The sequence below is a fragment of the Sinohyriopsis cumingii genome, chromosome 12 (assembly GCF_028554795.1).
Source record: "Sinohyriopsis cumingii isolate HCF-2022 chromosome 12, ASM2855479v2, whole genome shotgun sequence".
NCBI lineage: Eukaryota > Metazoa > Mollusca > Bivalvia > Unionida > Unionidae > Sinohyriopsis > Sinohyriopsis cumingii.
Genome location: NC_142972.1, coordinates 38,849,629 through 38,869,003, shown reverse-complemented (window position 1 = coordinate 38,869,003; position 19,375 = coordinate 38,849,629). Strand labels below are relative to the sequence as shown.

General features: G+C 34.7%; 1 protein-coding gene across 1 annotated transcript in view; it reads right to left on the bottom strand.

The window, feature by feature from the left end:
- Positions 1–2,942: 2,942 nt before the first annotated feature.
- The window catches only part of LOC149786289 (PAX3- and PAX7-binding protein 1-like), a 61,163-nt gene continuing 44,730 nt past the window's right edge, over positions 2,943–19,375 (bottom strand). The window contains exons 14-19 of the mRNA XM_089976677.1: positions 18,438–18,556; positions 16,008–16,084; positions 14,553–14,619; positions 11,203–11,349; positions 7,776–7,930; positions 2,943–3,530 (exon numbers count right to left, since the gene is read on the bottom strand). Of these exons, the coding sequence (XP_089832803.1) occupies positions 3,434–3,530; positions 7,776–7,930; positions 11,203–11,349; positions 14,553–14,619; positions 16,008–16,084; positions 18,438–18,556 (662 nt within the window). The 3' untranslated portion in view covers positions 2,943–3,433. The remainder of the gene's footprint in view (positions 3,531–7,775; positions 7,931–11,202; positions 11,350–14,552; positions 14,620–16,007; positions 16,085–18,437; positions 18,557–19,375) is intronic.

Sequence of the window (19,375 nt, the reverse complement as noted above, 5' to 3'; positions counted from 1 at the left end):
AATTATTTACTATCTTCTTGTTCTCCTTAATAAAAGCAACAGTACCCCTCCCTGTTTCTTTTGCATTTGATGATCTTGTATTCACACATGAAGACCAAGAATTTAGATTCAAGTCTGATATGTTACAAAATAAACATTTCAAACTTTGAAAACAAGAGATTTGCCCTTGAGTGGTCTATCTGGGCCTTGGCCTAACTACTACTGTTCTTCAGCAAAGCACTTTATTCAGTCTTACTCAAGTTTTCTCTTCCACTTGTTACATCTCAGGATTGCATTTTTTCCTTTGTCAATATGCTGATTTCAGTTTGCAGTTCTTTACAAATGCATCATGCTCACACAGGAAAATTCCCAGAAATATTTATTTTTTTCTACCTTTCCTGAAGTATGCATTAGACTTTTCCCACCAACATCCGTGTTTTTTTCTCCATATGATTATTCTGCCTCTAGTCTTTTTTTCTCTCCACGATCTGAAATCCTTTTAAATCATATACTTATCCTTGTAATAATAAAATTTCACAACTGGTTGTGGGCTACTCCTACCAATGATGCACTCAATCAATCAGAATCTTTACCTCATCAAGTTGTAAATTATCAAGCAGGTATATCTGGAATTTATCTTCCATTTCCATCCACAATACTTTTTCAATTTAGTTTAAACCATGAAACCCAAGTCTCTTGAAGTGAATGGCCTTTCTTTCTCTGCATACACAGTTTTAACTAGAGAATCTATCTGACCGATCAACATAGTGTTCTCTTTCAGGACCTTTACAGCCAGTCCAAAATGATAAAATCTGCCATTCGTACATTTAAGTTCAGTTCTTATATCAAACAATATAGAAAGAATTGTAACTTCAGTGACTGTTCTGGTTAGAGTTCACTGGCTTGAGGATTGTGACTGAGCCTGAGATTGCATCTGGCCATGAGGCCAGATTAAATGGTCTAATCTACCACAACTGATGAAAGTGCTTGAGTTCTATATAGATAATAAAATGAGTGGAAGTAAATATTTATCTTTTCATTCAAAGGGACAGCAAATAAACTGACTGAACAGCCACTAAATCCAATAGTTACATGAAAACATTAAGCATTCCTAAAATTCAAGAAATTAAGACAGATCAACAGTTTAACCACAAAGTTTGAGAAACAGATACTAGATAGATGAATACTATAAACAAATTAGTAGCAATTCATCTAGTTGATTATTGCTGAAACAAGTCTACTGGTAGAACAGGACAAAGTAAGAAATAATAAGTTCTAATTTTTCTACCTAAATCATGCTTTAAAAAACTCCATTAGACTGCCTTCATTAGTTGCCTCTAATGACTTGAAGGTGGGAGCACTGAGCCTATTGTATTAGCAATGGTAAAATGTATGAAAAGGCTGAAGGTAAAAAGGTCACCAACAGGATACAGCATATTCTGTCTGTAAACCAATGCTAACTAATGGTGTCATACATTTCATGCTATATCCACACTAAGGTACATAACACAAGTAGCACTGCCTGAGAAACTGACCCTAGATTAAATTTACTGATGCAAGAAATTTAAGTCACAGAGATCAACTTTGATATTATGCAGTACTCAACATAATTGATCCACAGTTAAAACCGTGTGAACGTACAAAGTTCATTGACATACTGATCAAAAACCAAGTCAATATAGCATAAAATTTAGGTCCTATTTACCTACTATCGGTATGACAGTTTAAATGTCCCCAAAGTCCTGCATCATTCTTTTTGTCAAAAAGAAGATATAAAGTCAGTTATTAAATCCAGAAATGATCATTAAATGCTCCATTCTCTTAGGCAAACACAACACCTTACTGATTGTTTCCTGAGAATGCAAAATTCAACAAAAAATGAATTCTAAGTTTTCTTAAATATGCCAAACACAGAAACAGTGTCTTGAAAGTGCCTTGTGCATACTGCCCTACCTTTAAGCATTTCTCGTCTTCAAAGAATATAATTTGACAATAAGAAACAACTACGAAGATTAAAAGTTTATTACAGCCATACCGAAAATGAATCCACAAAATCACCAGGACATGTTGAGCAAACTAGCACCTAAAATGGTTACTAGTGATGTCATTAGATGACTGAACTTGCAAAGGACAATACCTAATAATTTCTAAAAAGTTTACCTAATGAAGACCAAGAACTAATACATTACATTATGTTTATCCAAGCATGAAGATGCCTTCACTTCATTACTTAGCTGTCATAGAATGAAGACATAACTTCATGACCTAATGCAGTATAAAGAGTGTAGTAATTAAGCAAGAAAACCATATTAAAAATGATTGCCTGTTAAATATTGTTTGAAAATTGACATTTTTACATGACTAATAGTCTAAAGTGATATCATTCCATTTAAAAATGTATACATTGGTGTAATTGTTTCTTGTGCTACCTGAATCCCTCTGTAAGGATCATTATAAAGAAAAGAATGAGAAAGTACTGTCAATAAAACAAGAGGCTGAATGATTATTCTCAACTCTGTACAAGTTGAAAATCATAAATTCCTCATATCAAATGCACATACAAACGTGCAAGTTGGTGAGTACATTTTTTCTGTATTATTGAGATCATAACAAACCTATAGTGGGATGTAAACTACTAATAATTTCCCAAGCACTCATACATGTTTTACTTTTTTCCACTAGGCTGTTATAAAAAATTGTAACAAATAACCTGATAACATTGTATAAGCAGTTGGCATCCACATCATAGCCACTCTCTCCCACGGGTCACAGTGGTACAATAGACATAGCTAGGAAGTGATGTCATACCAATAATTCTGATCTGCACTCTAAGCACTGATTTTATGGGAGTGGAAATCTTTAATTTACCGCAATGATATATATATATATATGTCAGAATGAAATGAATTCTCTTTGTTATGATGGTACATTGAAAATAAATGAATACTGATTTCACTCGGAAATAAAGGGCAAGTGTTGCTTTATTTGAAATTTACTATGGCAAAACAAACATCATTCATATCTGTACAATTAAAAATTTCAAAATTGCTCCAGACGAATGTTTTGGTAAAGAAAACTCATGTTATTTTCTTCTGCATCAACGACGAATGATATTAACGCAAAAACAGTTAACACTGAACACTGCTTGCATCTTACAACACAAATAGCTTGTGTCAACATTCATAATGCAGTCTTGTGTTTTGTCTTGGCTTGGCCATATGAATCTCAGTCAAAATACCTGGGTCCAGCATAAAATGGTACCATAAAATCAGCACTAGCACACACAAAAACATATCCACATAAAGGACAATATTTATGAATTTCCTTCACGTCCCTATCATATTAATAATTTATATCAAGGACATCTGTGCATGAAGGATAACATTCAAAAGTCTGAAGAGTGTCCTATACAGACATGTTTATCTCCCTGTATCATTTCAAAGCAGTGGGCGTCCTAATTGATCTTGAAACTGTACTTGTTGGAGAGATCTATTGCATGATCCATGGCATGAATGTTAACCAGCATCTTGCTAATCTGCTTGATTTGGTCCCTGAAAGAAGTATAAGAGGGCAATGTTAGTATATACTGTAAGCTTGATTTGGTACCAGAAAGAAGTATGTCAGGGCAATGTTAGTAAATACTGTAAGCTTGATTTGGTACCAGAAAGAAGTATGTCAGGGCAATGTTAGTATATACTGTAAGCTTGATTTGGTACCAGAAAGAAGTATGTCAGGGCAATGTTAGTAAATACTGTAAGCTTGATTTGGTACCAGAAAGAAGTATGTCAGGGCAATGTTAGTAATACTGTAAGCTTGATTTGGTACCAGAAAGAAGTATGTCAGGGCATTGTTAGTAATACTGTAAGCTTGATTTGGTACCAGAAAGAAGTATGTCAGGGCAATGTTAGTAAATACTGTAAGCTTGATTTGGTACCAGAAAGAAGTATGTCAGGGCAATGTTAGTAATACTGTAAGCTTGATTTGGTACCAGAAAGAAGTATGTCAGGGCAATGTTAGTAAATACTGTAAGCTTGATTTGGTACCAGAAAGAAGTATGTCAGGGCAATGTTAGTAATACTGTAAGCTTGATTTGGTACCAGAAAGAAGTATGTCAGGGCAATGTTAGTAAATACTGTAAGCTTGATTTGGTACCAGAAAGAAGTATGTCAGGGCAATGTTAGTAATACTGTAAGCTTGATTTGGTACCAGAAAGAAGTATGTCAGGGCAATGTTAGTAAATACTGTAAGCTTGATTTGGTACCAGAAAGAAGTATGTCAGGGCAATGTTAGTAATACTGTAAGCTTGATTTGGTACCAGAAAGAAGTATGTCAGGGCAATGTTAGTAAATACTGTAAGCTTGATTTGGTACCAGAAAGAAGTATGTCAGGGCAATGTTAGTAATACTGTAAGCTTGATTTGGTACCAGAAAGAAGTATGTCAGGGCAATGTTAGTAATACTGTAAGCTTGATTTGGTACCAGAAAGAAGTATGTCAGGGCAATGTTAGTAAATACTGTAAGCTTGATTTGGTACCAGAAAGAAGTATGTCAGGGCAATGTTAGTATATACTGTAAGCTTGATTTGGTACCAGAAAGAAGTATGTCAGGGCATTGTTAGTATATACTGTAAGCTTGATTTGGTACCAGAAAGAAGTATGTCAGGGCAATGTTAGTAATACTGTAAGCTTGATTTGGTACCAGAAAGTATGTCAGGGCAATGTTAGTATATATTGTAAGCTTGATTTGGTACCAGAAAGAAGTATGTCAGGGCAATGTTAGTAAATACTGTAAGCTTGATTTGGTACCAGAAAGAAGTATGTCAGGGCAATGTTAGTATATACTGTAAGCTTGATTTGGTACCAGAAAGAAGTATGTCAGGGCAATGTTAGTAAATACTGTAAGCTTGATTTGGTACCAGAAAGAAGTATGAAAGGGCAATGTTAGTATATACTGTAAGCTTGATTTGGTACCATAAAGAAGCATGTCAGGGCAATGTTAGTAAATACTGTAAGCTTGATTTGGTACCAGAATTATGTGGGCAATGTTAGTATAAAGTACATGCTTGCTTTGGTCCCTGAAAAAGTATTTAAGGGCAATGTTAATACATACTGTATGCTTCACAGAGTAATGCAATAGTATTCCATCATTTCAAGTCTCATTATTAGATTGTTATAGGTAAAATCACATTCTCTGGATCTTGTGTAACTTTTTTGTAGAAACTTTACGGATACGTACATGTCTGAAAGATTTAATGGGAAGAAACTGAAGGAATCAGAAGAAATACACTTACAATTTCACAGAATAACATAATAACATGTACACTACTAACATGAACAAGAACATACCCTGAATTAATTTATTTGCAGGAATACCAGTTTTTGTTGCAACTTAATTACAAGTTATGAAGGGCTCATATTGCCTCATCAGCATGATTATTTTTCAATGGGTCTTTGAAGCTACCATAAATTCACAATAATTGGTATCCCATTAATATAAGTGAACTCACATTATTTCTTTGCTAAAGAGAAACGAATGAACAAGAGTACTGTGAATGACACATGATATGTCCATCCCATGTTTCATAGTCTTCAAAGTAGACACTAGTAGGGTATAGTTGACTCTGGAAATTACTAATTTCAAAACAATCAATGACAAGTGACATAAAGAGTTTAATTCAGGCAAGTGACATTGAACTAATGTTACTGTGCTGAAATTAGTTTTCTTCTTTTAGTCAGTGACCTTTATCTCTAACCTTGTGACCCCAAAATCAATATGGTTCTCTCTTATCCAAAGTGGAGCCCCGAGTGGCCGAGTGGTCTAATGCGCTCTCCGTTACGGATCACTGCCATCTCACCTCTGTCTGCGTGGGTTCGAGTCTCGTATTCAGCCAATGTGGGTATGTGAGAAAGTTTGTCAGTAGCTTCTTGTGGGTCAGTGGTTCTTTCTGGGGTTTTCACGGGTTCTTCCTCCACCACTAACACTGGCCGCCATGTATAGCCTATCGTGTGCTGAAAAATGGCGTCAAACCCTACAACAACAACAACCTATCCAAAGTACCAAAGTTTGATCCAGGTTTATGATGTTTAGTTTATGTTTTATGCAGATGCCATTTTTGTTCTTAAGTTGCAGTGACCTTGACTTTGCAACCCAAAATCTACAAAGTTCTTCCTTACCCAGACTGTAAGATATCCACAAAGTTTGGGCCTGTCATACTGACAGTGAATTTGATTCCCTGACCCTAAAATAGATAGGGTTCTTCTTTACCACAAGTGCCGGCCAATCACAAAGTTTGCTAACTGTAGATGGTGGAAAACTTAAGTCACTGTGTGGCCATGACCTCTGGCTTTTTAAGCCAGTTTTTTTTTTCTTTTGTCAAGGATAAATTGCTTGTCAAGTTTTGCAATGGAGGTGCTTTACACATGAAGTTGACCAACAGAAAATGTAAAGTTGACAGATGGTCTATAAAAGACAGGGTCATAGCATAATAAACAGATTAATGAGGTGATTAACATTCCAAAAAATAAATACATCCACCAAATATCATGACTGTATACAACAGTGTCCAAGGAGCTGGATGAAATGCAAAAACACAACTGCTATACCATGAAAAAAGTAAGTCACTCTTTTCATCTTTTGCACATGGCGAGTAGTACATTACAAGATGAATACACCCAATGAATTTAATTACTTACTGTACATATAACAGTGTCAGAAAACTGAGATAAACATATAAATGTAGGTTACAATGGTTAGTATCCTCCAGGATAAATATACACATCACTTTTAACAACAATACATTCAAGGTTGTGACAGCCTCATGCAAAACCCAATACAAATGTGGAAGTATGAAAAGGTCTGTGACCTACTTTTGCAAATGGTGAGTAGAACAATGCAAGATATGTTCACTCATCAAGCTTCATGACAAAATACAATTCTGTCAGACAAACAGAACCAAATGTAAAAATTAAGTGTTAATGCCTAGAACAACAATGCCAATGTAGTTGGAAAGGTGATTCCTGTCTCACCTATGCATTGTAGATGTACAAAATATGTACTGACATTTTCTTACTATGATGAAATGAATTATTCTTGACATTTCAGTCCATGTTCAAAGATACTATAACAATAAGCAGTTGACTGAAAACTAGTCTAGTGTCATATTGGGTTGTAGAGACAATATAGATATGAAAGCATAAACAGTAAGGGTTATAAATATGAATCTTTTGTTGTCTGTCTGGGCTCTGATCTGTATCAGTTCATCAACTAGACCCTACTCATCCATCCACTTTAAAAGATTTACCAAGTTCTGACTGTAACCAGAAATTAGAGAGCTTAAGTGCTACTTACATCTGTATTTGCATTCCACAATTAGAGTCTAACTGACCTGGCAGATCTTTCCAATTATACACTTTTAGCAATAAACTAGAGCAAACTTTAAGACCTGCCCTCACACATATCCATGCCTTTTATTAAATATTACTTCAAATACATTACACAATTTTCACAAATTTCCACTAAACAATTTGGATGTGTTATGGACCAACACACTCATTACAGATGGATGTGTTAGTGTGGGATTTGAAAGAATCTCATTATGTTCTGTCAAATTGTATTGCTCAACAATAGGAACTCTCTACAAAAGATGAAGATACTGTCTAATACAAATCAACACAACATGTAAATTGAAGCAGAAATGCCTAATACTCAGATCTGTAGTAATTATGTAATTAAATCCAACTTCACTACTTGTCATTCCCTCACACACACAGACAAGATTCAATAACTAAAATATATTACCTGTACTCTTTTCTTTCCGAGTCCCGTGGTGTGTTGCTGGCTTTATCAAGAATGGAGGCAGCATACATCAGGAAGCGACACAGATTCTCCAGTTGAGGAAGTGTCTTATCTCCCTCCAGGTCACTAAACCACTGTTTGGGGAACGTGGAAACAATCTGCAGGAAAGACACAAATATGACAATTATTATATTTTTTTTTAAAAGCTGCAAGTGATAAAATGTGACTCATCCTGTACACACAATGAATTTTCCACTCTTCAATGGGTGCTAATTACTGTGGATTTCATGGTTTATTACAAAAGAGAAATTTCAAGACAGTGAACAATGATACTTAGATGGAACAGTATCACTCTTTCTCTTTTTCACCAATTCAAACATTGTAAATAAGGTCATTTGTTTAAAAATCACACCCTTTGAAAAAAACAGTAACTACCTGAAGCAATGAATAACTTTGAGCTAGGAGGAAATTGTTAGTTTGCTTCTGGTGGAAAATATATTGAATTATACAATATGTGCAGATTTCACAGAAATGTGACTTCTTGAGAAACCTCTTCTGTTATTCCAACACTTCATCCTGACAGTAGAAAAACATCAGTGTTGAAACATAATATATGCAATTCCTTTGATATTTAAAGTGTACTACACAGCACAAGATACTATGGCCAACATAAGGAGAAAATGTATGCAGTCATTGTTCAGAAATTAAATGTTAAGGCCAAATCAAATTTTAGCACCTGACCTGATCTTCAAGCTACCCTGAAATCTGCTATATTCAAGTCGTGTTATTCTTTAGAAAGATGAAATCCATCTTTTTGAAACAATGATCCTGTACCTTAGACTACTGACTCCAAAACTGAAAGTCTTAGAACTCTTTCTAAGGTACAATGGTTATCATAAATGTACCAAGTTTCATCAAAATCAAGTATAGAGTACTAAATTTTTAATGAAATTTGTCATCTAGAACTTGTCAAAAGAATGGAAAAATCTGGTTTTATTTGGAGAAACAGTGACCTTGACCATAAAGCAACTACCCCCCTTCAATATATCAACACAACATAGTTTGTATTGGGGCTAATGGGAACAAATGGACTTGAGTTTGCCAAAAAAATTACCTAAAATTTTTTTATTAGGGGCTGATTCAGAATCAGAAGGGTTATTCTAAGGCATAAGGAAACACACAGAGCAAGCTACACTGAAAACTGCTAGAATTTATCATTTGGAACCAAAATGGATGCCAGCTTAGCCACTCAAACAGACTATGGTAAACTTTAAAACCCCACAATTTTCATTGGTAGGGAATAAAAACCTTAATGGGTCACTGTGCTAAAACATTATATCAGACTTAGAATCTTAAATAATGAAATGGAAAAATGTTTCAAGGCACGTCACCACAAATAATGTGGTTTGTTGTTACAACATAATTGACACTAATTTCTTGTTACCTACTAAAATATAAATGACAGTTTGATATGATTTGTTGTTACATACAACAATATAAATTAGTTTGCCAGACACTCACAATTAACACTATTCATTGACAGAAAGTAGTCTCTCACCAGGATAAAAAATGGTCTTATTCACTGAATGAAACCCTGACCATCCAGGTAAAAGTGTCAGTAGTTTTGACATGAAATCAACGTTCTTTGATCACAGAAATACCTCAGGTGTTCTGGATGGACAACCCCTCTCCCCCAATCTAGCATATGAGACTGGTACCATTTTCATCAGATTAGTCATTTTTGACATGATTTATGTACAAATACTTCTACTTAATAGACACTGTTCATGTCTTCCTATCAAAACCTGATCAGCTCTAACCAATTTTACTGACAGATATCTGAATCTGAGGTTCCATAAAGTTGTTGGGCTCAATTTTCATGGTTTTGTAAAAAAAAAAAAAAAAGGGCATTTTTGTGGGTACTTAAATTTGTGGTTTTGCCAGTCAAAGTTTGCAAATTAGTAGGTATTTAATTTCATGGAATAACCTCTACAAATACCAAAAAAAAAGAATACTACAAAATCACACCATGCTGATGCAAACAACGGTCACTTTAATGTTTAAAGCAATACTACCACCTGTATAAGCACAAATTAAAGACCTGGCAAGTTCAATACTTACACCTTGTTTTCACCAAGTGAATAACATCAGTAGAAGCCAACACAGCCAAGAACACTAAAACAATACTTCCATCTCTATGAGCACAAATAAAACACCTATCAAGATTAATCACTTTTGCCATGTTTTCATTTGAGTGTTCAACATCAAATGAAGCCGATGCAGCCAACAATGCTTGGCCAATCGGTTATTAAAGAAGAATTCAAGTCACAATTCCACGAGTGGTATGCTAAACTGGTCATGGACGATATTACGGAAAAAGAGGTTACTGATGATGATCAGTGCACAGTATTTGCAAACCTTGCAACATCATTAATCAGGCCAATTCATGCTGAATCGATAATTGCAGCTCACGTGACAATGAGTGAAAGATCGAACTTAATTATCATTGGTTTTGAGAAAGCTGGACTTGTTTAATTCAGCTACTTTTGGGGATTATTTACCCGAGAAGCATTTGTGAGTACTTTGAGACTTGATTGACACGATATTGATACAGTGGCTTTGTCCACAAAAATCTGTGAAGTGTGAGCTTTAATACTCTGCTGTAATTAGTGTAGATACATAGTGTTTCGTTATTAATAGTGTTTCAAGAAATAGATATAGTATTTTACAGGATTGTTGTTCTTTTCGATTAAAAATGCATGGATCAAATGAAATGTGCTTTCTGAAGGATTTAAATGCTTCAACAACAGTTGTACTTGAACGAAGAATCAATCTGAATAAGTATTAAATTTAATTTTCATATACTGTTATTTTGTATTTTCTTCTTTCATTTTCAGTATTACTATTGTTTGAAAACCTTATGTTTTTTCTCTGTTTTCTCTATCCTTATGTACCTCACATATTGAATTAAGGCACTGAGTGTAAAATTACAGCTATTGGATACCTTATCGAACATGTGCATTGAAACAATATAAAATGATTAATAATTATTTTGGGGTCTAAATATGAAGCAAAATGTTAAACTGAAAAATTTTAAGATATCACTTTCTAATAAAGAATCAACAATATGTACACAACAAAAATCATGTCATCAACTTCTAACATTAAAAATGACTCCTTGGTAAAATTACATGAACAACTCTTTCCATTCGAACAGCCAATACATGATGCCTGGATAGCCAAACAAGCTACTCTGCTTACCTGGCAACTCTGTGGTACTAAGTTCCAACAAATGCAAATATGGATGGCTATTCAATAAAAATGCTAGCTGTTTAAGGTTCTCAGTTTTCCACTATTTTCAAGACAACTCATGTCCACAATTCAACAATCAAAATCATTAGTTAAAATAATGAAATTATCTGATACTCACAGCCTGGCATTTCTGGAGGGTCTCTGTGTTAAATGGTGTGGAGTGTAAACCCAGGATGATGTATCGGTTTAGAATACCATCTAAACCCAGCCCTTGCAGAACTTTGGTGGCCAGAATACCATGCCAGGACAAAATGTTACCAAGCAACTGTGGGAAAAAAAACATAAACATCAAAACTTGGAAATGCTTTGAACTGCCCATCAGAAAATTTCTATGTGGTTTGATTCTTGGAAATGCTTTGAACTGCCCATCAGAAAATTTCTATGTGGTTTATTCTTTTTATTTTCATGACATAATCATAAACTCACAAAATCTGATAAAGTATTACCTATAATTAATAGTCTGAGATACAGTATTGCCTGTAATCAAGGATTTTGAGAAATAAAGTATTACCTGTAATCAACAGTTTGAGGATGGAATTTGTTTGTGAATTATCATTTTTTAGAAAATACTTACCCAGTCACATTAACATTATGAAATTACTATCTGCTACCTATGAATAAAACCCTCTCTGAAAACCAAAAAACATATTTCCTTCTATACATTACAGAACTCAAAGAAAGTTACTCTTACAGTTCAAGCCCCCTAGTTCCTGCAGGTAGCAACCCGTATCCCAGATGTAACCAGCAAAAGATTAAGTGAAACCTATAACCCAATGCTCACATCTTTTGGGAGAGATTGATAGTAATGTACTTCTGTAAGTATTTTCTGAGAAACATAACCTACTAAAAAATATACTTTTTCAAATACTTTACCCCATCTCATGTATGAGCAACTGGCAATTGCCTTACATTCAGAAGTTTCCTGGGCAAATCCAGCTCAAGTTTCTAAGGTCATCCCTGGGGCTGAGGTTGTGCTGTTATAAAAAGGTGTAGTAACTGTCAGGGTAGCTACCAATGGCCTGACAGGATTCATTCTCTGTCCTTGTGAGGCATGTCATGCAAACAGAAGCTGGATAAAGTAGATGGTGCATGACAGTCAAATAACTCCCCCACATCTCAAATTGAGACATTATTTTTGAAGGCCAGACATGCAGAAATCTGTCATATTTTGTAAGATGAATCTTCATGAGTTGTACCTGATCCAGTTAGAGTTCTAGGTATTCAAAAAATCCATTTTCAGCAAAGATGCCACTGCTTTTGGGGTTATGTCTTGCTATCCGGCCATAACAATTAGGAAATACATTTGATGACCAGCACAGATATTCTCCATGTATCTCAAACAGTATATGAGGGTGTGTAATGGGTCCTGTTGCTTTGCCTCTTTTGATGACTTGATCAAGGAGAGTGGATATGCTGCTTGCCTATCAATGGCAGCCAGCTTTTGGAAATGAAACCAGGTTACATCATTAGTTCAAATGACCAATCCAGCTCAAGTTTCTAAGGTCATCCCTGGGGCTGAGGTTGTGATGTTATAAAAAGGTGTAGTAAATGGAAATTGCATGTAGTTTGAATCCATGACAATACATGAAGCTCATTCACCCTGCCTGCTGAAGCAAGGGCTATCAAGACACAAGTCTTGTGTGATAACTGTTTATGTGACATGGAAAGAAGGCTTCAACTTAGACAAGCTGATAGATATTAAGACCCAGGTAAGGTTCCATTTTGGGAACAAGGTGAGCAAGCATTGCCTGGATATGTCAAAACTGGACAAATCAGAAAGGTCCTCATTGCGACCAATCTCATCTCTTCCACAATGTCTACATGTGTCTGAAGTCATGGAATAGTATTCCTTGATTGTGAGAGGGGCTAGTTTCTTTTCTTCAATAGGTATATGAAAATACATGCCAGACAGGTCGCAACCAATCCTGTATTCTTTGCATCACATGCAGATGGATGGACCTTGCCATCTCCATCCTGACCCTGGAGGTCCCTGGGGCCAAGTAGTCTAAGGCACTCGCTTGTCCTGATCACTTTCATCTTCCATCTCACATGTGTGTGTCTTAGGCTTTGCCAATGTGGGTATGTGAGAAAGCTTGCAAGTAGTGAGATCACTTGAGATTGCAATCATAAAGAGGGAATGATGAATGTGGAGACAGCTGGATGAACAAGATCCAGAGACCCTCTAAACTGATTTGAACACCCGAATCATCTGCCTGAAATATACTGATCAAGAGTCTAGCACAGTGCCCTCAGGAGGGTCACCTGTGGGTGGGAGGGAAGCAAAGTCACTAACAGTTGGCAGAAGGCTTGTGGGAGAAGCCTAGTTTTCTTTTATCCATCCCAGCCAGCCTGCAGAAGTTGGATGCATTGCATATGGCTGCCTAAAGGTCATCTATACACTAAACAGCTGCTCTTGCTGAAAATTACCCCAATGAACTTAGGTCACTGATTATATTTGATATAGACATTAGCAAGGACACTGCGAGCATGGGATTTTACATAAAAAATTGCCCCAGTAGTCAGTAGATTTCTAAGGATTCCTGGAATGACTGCTATATTTATTGGGTTCACCTGACAAAGCCCAGACCATTTGTTTTGGAATATACAAATCAAAAGCTCAGTAAATCTTGTTTGCCAGGATCTTTATCTCATTCCATTCAGTTTGGCATTGCTTTAAAGCACACACACATATACACAAACACACACACGCACATACACACACACACACACACACACTGGCTATCTAAAGGTTTCACATAATTATATTCTAGCTTTGTGCTCCAGACCTGTCAACCCTAGCAAGACTGTCTAAGTAAGGCAGTTGACTTTTCTTCCCATACATTTGACCAGTTTTCAGTAAGGTGTAGCAATGCATCATAAAATGATATTGTCAAGCTGGAAAACATATTTACTAAACAAGGTTTTAACCGCAAGAATCTGAATATTCCTTTTTATTCTTCTGTACTGATTATTAAAACTTTTTAAGAGGCTTATTTTCTTTTTCGTCTTCAACATACATCGCTTGCAGGAAGTCATTTAAAAAAAAATTCTACAATCAAGTTTGATCATGGAGATGCATTGCATAAAAAAGTGCAGTTTAAAGCATCAGAGGTATTGCTGTAAAGTTAGCCTGGCTCCCTTACTAACTCCACTAATTCTAACATAACACCTGGATCCAAATCAAGCACAGATAAGCCAATTATAAGGATTTTATGGCAACAATAACTTTTCTGTAGTTTTTGCTTTTATTTTGAAAGTCCGTATTTTAACGGTCATTTTTGTGAGACTTATGGCAGAATCCTAAGGGTTGGCAGGTCTGATGTTCAGCTAGGTCATACAAGGCAATCATAGGACCAAAACATTACTAATAATGTCACCACTGCTGCCTGTACCCGAAAAGTAATACCTATGAAAAGTCATTCAAAGGACTGACAATAATATGTTTGGCTGCAGAAACAGAATCCTTACCTTGATACAAATCCATGATTGCCTATGAAAAAATACACTGGGTCCCGAGTTTCTGTTTTCCAAAACCCTGAAGGTTAAAAAAACATTCTCTTGTCACATGATACTGCATCAATAGGGTGCTATGGAATAAACATCCAGTCAGTGTTTAAACAATATAATCTGGTGGAAAACATCAGCACAAGAGTTTGAAAAAAGATTTTTTTGCCTAGTCTATTTATTACCTTTGACTCCCCAAAAACACTTCTTTTACTTGTAATTGCTCAAACCTAGCAACATAAATTTGTTACAATTCTGAGAGGTTTGCAAGGAACAGCATGAAACACTGTTTGTGTTGTCAGATATTAGTAAGGAAAGTTATACAATAAAATCTCCTTTCTAAATATTTCAGTGCTTATTCATTTATTTATGCATTAACACCTGAATTATTTGACCCACCACCACCACCAATGTGCTGTCATACTTTTCTAACGATTATGAAACTTACAGCATTTATAATGACCTACTTGTACACTGTCAAAGCACTTACAATAAAAGTCAGAAAAAGGATGTTCCCTTTTGCTTACAAAGCAGCTTAAAATGGCATCATCATTACATTAATACATTGTAGATAAGACATCACTTGTAACCTACAAAAATTTAGAGCACTATGAACTCTGGAAGAGATTGCAACTTGAACAACATATCTCTTGTTAAATAGAAAAAAAAAAGATAAAATGAATCAAAATTTTTAAAGCTGTCTTTTGAGTAAAAATGATAAAGTCAACAGTACATGTTAGTGTTATACAACCAGATGACTATCACCTGCATACAACCTTCTGTTGCAGAAACCATCACAATCTCAAAAATTGAGTCACACTGAAAAATTCATTCATCAACACCTTTCTTTCTATGGGCTGTTCCAGTAAAATATACCTGGAACCCAGGGAAAGCACTTTTGATGTGGGATACTCATTCAAAGATGCAATTTACAATTTTCTTATCATCTAAATATTAACTCTTTGAAATTGAAGTACCCTCACAGTTTTTTTTAAACTGCCTTCCCTGGGTAACATGATATTTATATGGAACAGCCCTGTATTTGACAAGGAGTCTATTTTCAATTGGTACAAATCTGATGCTTTATTAACTATTCATTCAGCTATTAGTTTATAGACAATTGGTGACATAGCACTATTACCTATAATTTGGGGACAGATATTCATACGTGAGAAGTACAAGAAAATGCACACCAACCCATACATTTTCAGGTGATAATTAATGGTGATTGCTTAAAAACTTAGCTAAGTTAAAATATAAACATTTTACATGTGATTATCCTTATTGTTCCCATCTATTAGTAAATAAATACAAGCATTACAGACAGATCATTAACGTAAAATGTGTACCTACTCTTTGGGATGCAAAAATATATAAATACAAGCTTTACAGACACATTAATGTAAAATGGGCACTTACTGTTTGGGATACAAGGGCATGAAAATATCATCATCTAGAGTTTTCTTCATTCGAGACACCAGAGTCCTCAGTAAAACCTAATTCAGCAGCAGAATTTGAGAGATATTGGATACATATATTTCCATGCATTGACTCATCTATTACTGTATAATCACTAATGTTCATGAGGTACCAATTTTTCATGGATTTCTGGGTTTAAATAACCAATAAATGTAAAAACCTAACAAAAATTAGTCACATACACTAAAGAAACATATACCTAATGTGTTTCATTCTAGAGATAAACAATGTGTTTCATTCCAGAGATAAACAAAGCTACTGATAAACAAATGTCAAATCTGTAATCTGATGATAAAATGTTAGCTTTTGCAATTGTTTGTTTGATTTTAAACAATTAAAAAAATTATAAAGCAACTGATATTGTTTTTCAATGCATATGTACATATACGGCATCCAGTAACTTAATTATCACTGACTTCCTTAAATCAATGTTCTGGCATAATCAGGGGCAGTGAAAAACAAGAAAAAGTGTTGAGTATTCAAATGATAGCATTAATGAAATGAATGATACTAGTACATGAAAATTAGATTTAATACTAATTCAAATGTTTTTCAATGAGGTGAAACTGATGTCCAAAAATTTAAATTTTCAACAAAGTACATCTCATTTTACCCATGCATGCTAAATCCCAATCAACAACATGATTATAAATTACTAGAATTATTGTTTTAAGCACAATTAGTAATGAAACACAAGGTAAACAAATTACAGCTTATACTTCACTGATTTTAAATACTGTGGTAATCAGCTCTGCTGGTACATATGTGTCAGGTAAAATAAATCCACAAAATTGTTGAAATAAACAAGTCCAACATTCAAAACCATAGATAATATGGTCTAGTCTTTTGCATATTTTGGCAAGAACTCCAATTACTCATTCAACAAGAATCAGTTTGACTGACAAGATGACAAGGTTCACTAACAGAATGCAGCGATCTTCTCCAATTTCATATTCCAGTATAGTCCTTATTTATTGCAATGTCTAGTACTTGAAGTAGGTTCAAACATGAAGAAGGCACAAACAATGGAGTGATTCCATTGTTTTTCAATTAATTAGCACTTTGGTCTTAGATGGGCTCTGAACTTATGAAATATCAACTGCCTGCTAACTGCACCGAGTCATCATATGTGGAATGATGACATTATCCAAACCAACGGGGAACTAAGTTGAACTTTACCACTTTTTAAGCCCCCGTGTTAAGGCCATGGTCATCAGAAAGCAACTGATGGTGCAGCTTATTAAATAGTGTTTTAAAGAAGAGATCATACACGTTCTATTAGCTTAGTGTTATTGGCTGGATCAACTCCCTCCAACACTGGGTATTTATTGACTGGATCAAATCCCCCTGACATTGGGTATGAGTGATTGATCTTGACAGGTGTTTGATTGCAATAATACAGGTAGTATTGGTTAACAATTTAAGTGATCACCATTTATTGTTGACATATTTTTGTTCTTGTGTATTCTTTGTTGGGGGTATTTATAAAGGCTAATCTACAAAATTAAATACCTACAAATATGCAAACTTTGACCGGCAAGACCATGACTTTAAGTACCCGTGAAAATGTATTTATTTTTTATAAAAACCATGAAAAATTGAGATCCATGAACACAAATGATACCATGGTATTGTTCTGTTATGAACTTTATAGAAGCATTCATGAATAAATAATTTAATGCATCATTTTACAGCAATTTACAGCTAACGAATTATGAACTAGATAGAAGCATTCACGAATAAATAATTTAGCGCATCATATAACAGCAATTTAAAGCTAAAGACTGCATTATTCCAACCTTTAACAATCAATCTTATACCATTTAACTCAATGTTGGTCTCATTACTGACAGAACTGATATTAAATATATAATTCAGAAACATTTACCAATTAACAGAACATGGACCTGTTAACTGATTTACTTTTTATTCTTGGCAATCTTGTATTTCCTGATGAAAAGAATTGTTTTTTGTCCTCAATCAGATAAAGCTGATACAATATGGAAAATTTAAACTGGTGAAATTTAAAGGGGCAGTAATATCACTTTTGCATCGCTAAATGAAGACTGCTTTTAAATTAATAATCTGGGAGGTGTGAGGTTGGTAGGAAGATTATATGGCTGTTTCTTTGGAATGGTATACTCATATAATAATCACATAAATATGCCGATAATGGACAAAGAAACAGAAAATAAAGTCATGATGATGATGATGATATCAATGATGATTACAATATCACTGTAAAAAAACTGTTCTATTTTGTTGATATATCAACAGTAAAACTTTATAAATGGATGACATCAATGTTATCATCAACATGGATAAAATTAATGCGCCTTTGAGTAATCTAGATGAAGCCTGACAAACAACCTGTGTATTTTTGCTTTCTTGATTGACAGAGGGACAGTCTCGCTGTAGTTTCTGTACAAAGTTGACAAGTCTGGAAGTCTGTGCTGTAGACAGGGGGTCCCAAACCAGTTCAGCCAATTCTGCAATGATAATTGTAAACACATTAAACATATATTCCAATAATTAGGAAGGTCCAAGAAGAAAGGTCATTTCCAGTTTAATTTTGAAACTGTCCCCTTAAACATAACAAATGATCCATACAAACTGCTGCATACTATATAGAAATGAGTAGGCAATTCCACCATGTTATGTATATTTAATTTATATTATGTACTTGACTTTTGTCCGTGATTGTGGGTAGTTTTGGCTTACATGACTACTGTCATGTTTTGCTTTCCAGATTTTTGTCATGATTAATGATGGTAAACAAAATGTTTATTAAAATGTAAGCTCAAAGACTAAACTTGTGTACCAATTTGATGGAATTTCTCATTTGAAATTACCCACATCCTGGGCTTCCTACTGTGTCTTAGGCCAAATGAAATTGGTATATATACAGTTGGTAAACAAAGTTTTCATTCTTGTTTTAAGTTCAGTCTATGGAATCATTTACTGTTGTGTTCAGATATGATCTGAGAGGAAACATTTATTTAAATTATTCATTGGAATTACAAAGTGATCATCGACTTTTTGGAATAACACCATTCTTTGGGATTTTTGTGAATTCATTCAAAGACATTCTGGATTTTATTATTGTGTTACATCAAGACTGATGGTAGGTACATCACCATATTCAAGACTATTGGTATATCAGCACATTCAAAACTACTGGTACATCACGACATTTAAGACTTAGTACAGCAGGACAGTCAAGATTATAGGAATTCATTCAGAGCATTCTAAACTTTTGGAACTGTGAAAGAACATTTGGGATTATTTTGCATTTTATTCACAATATT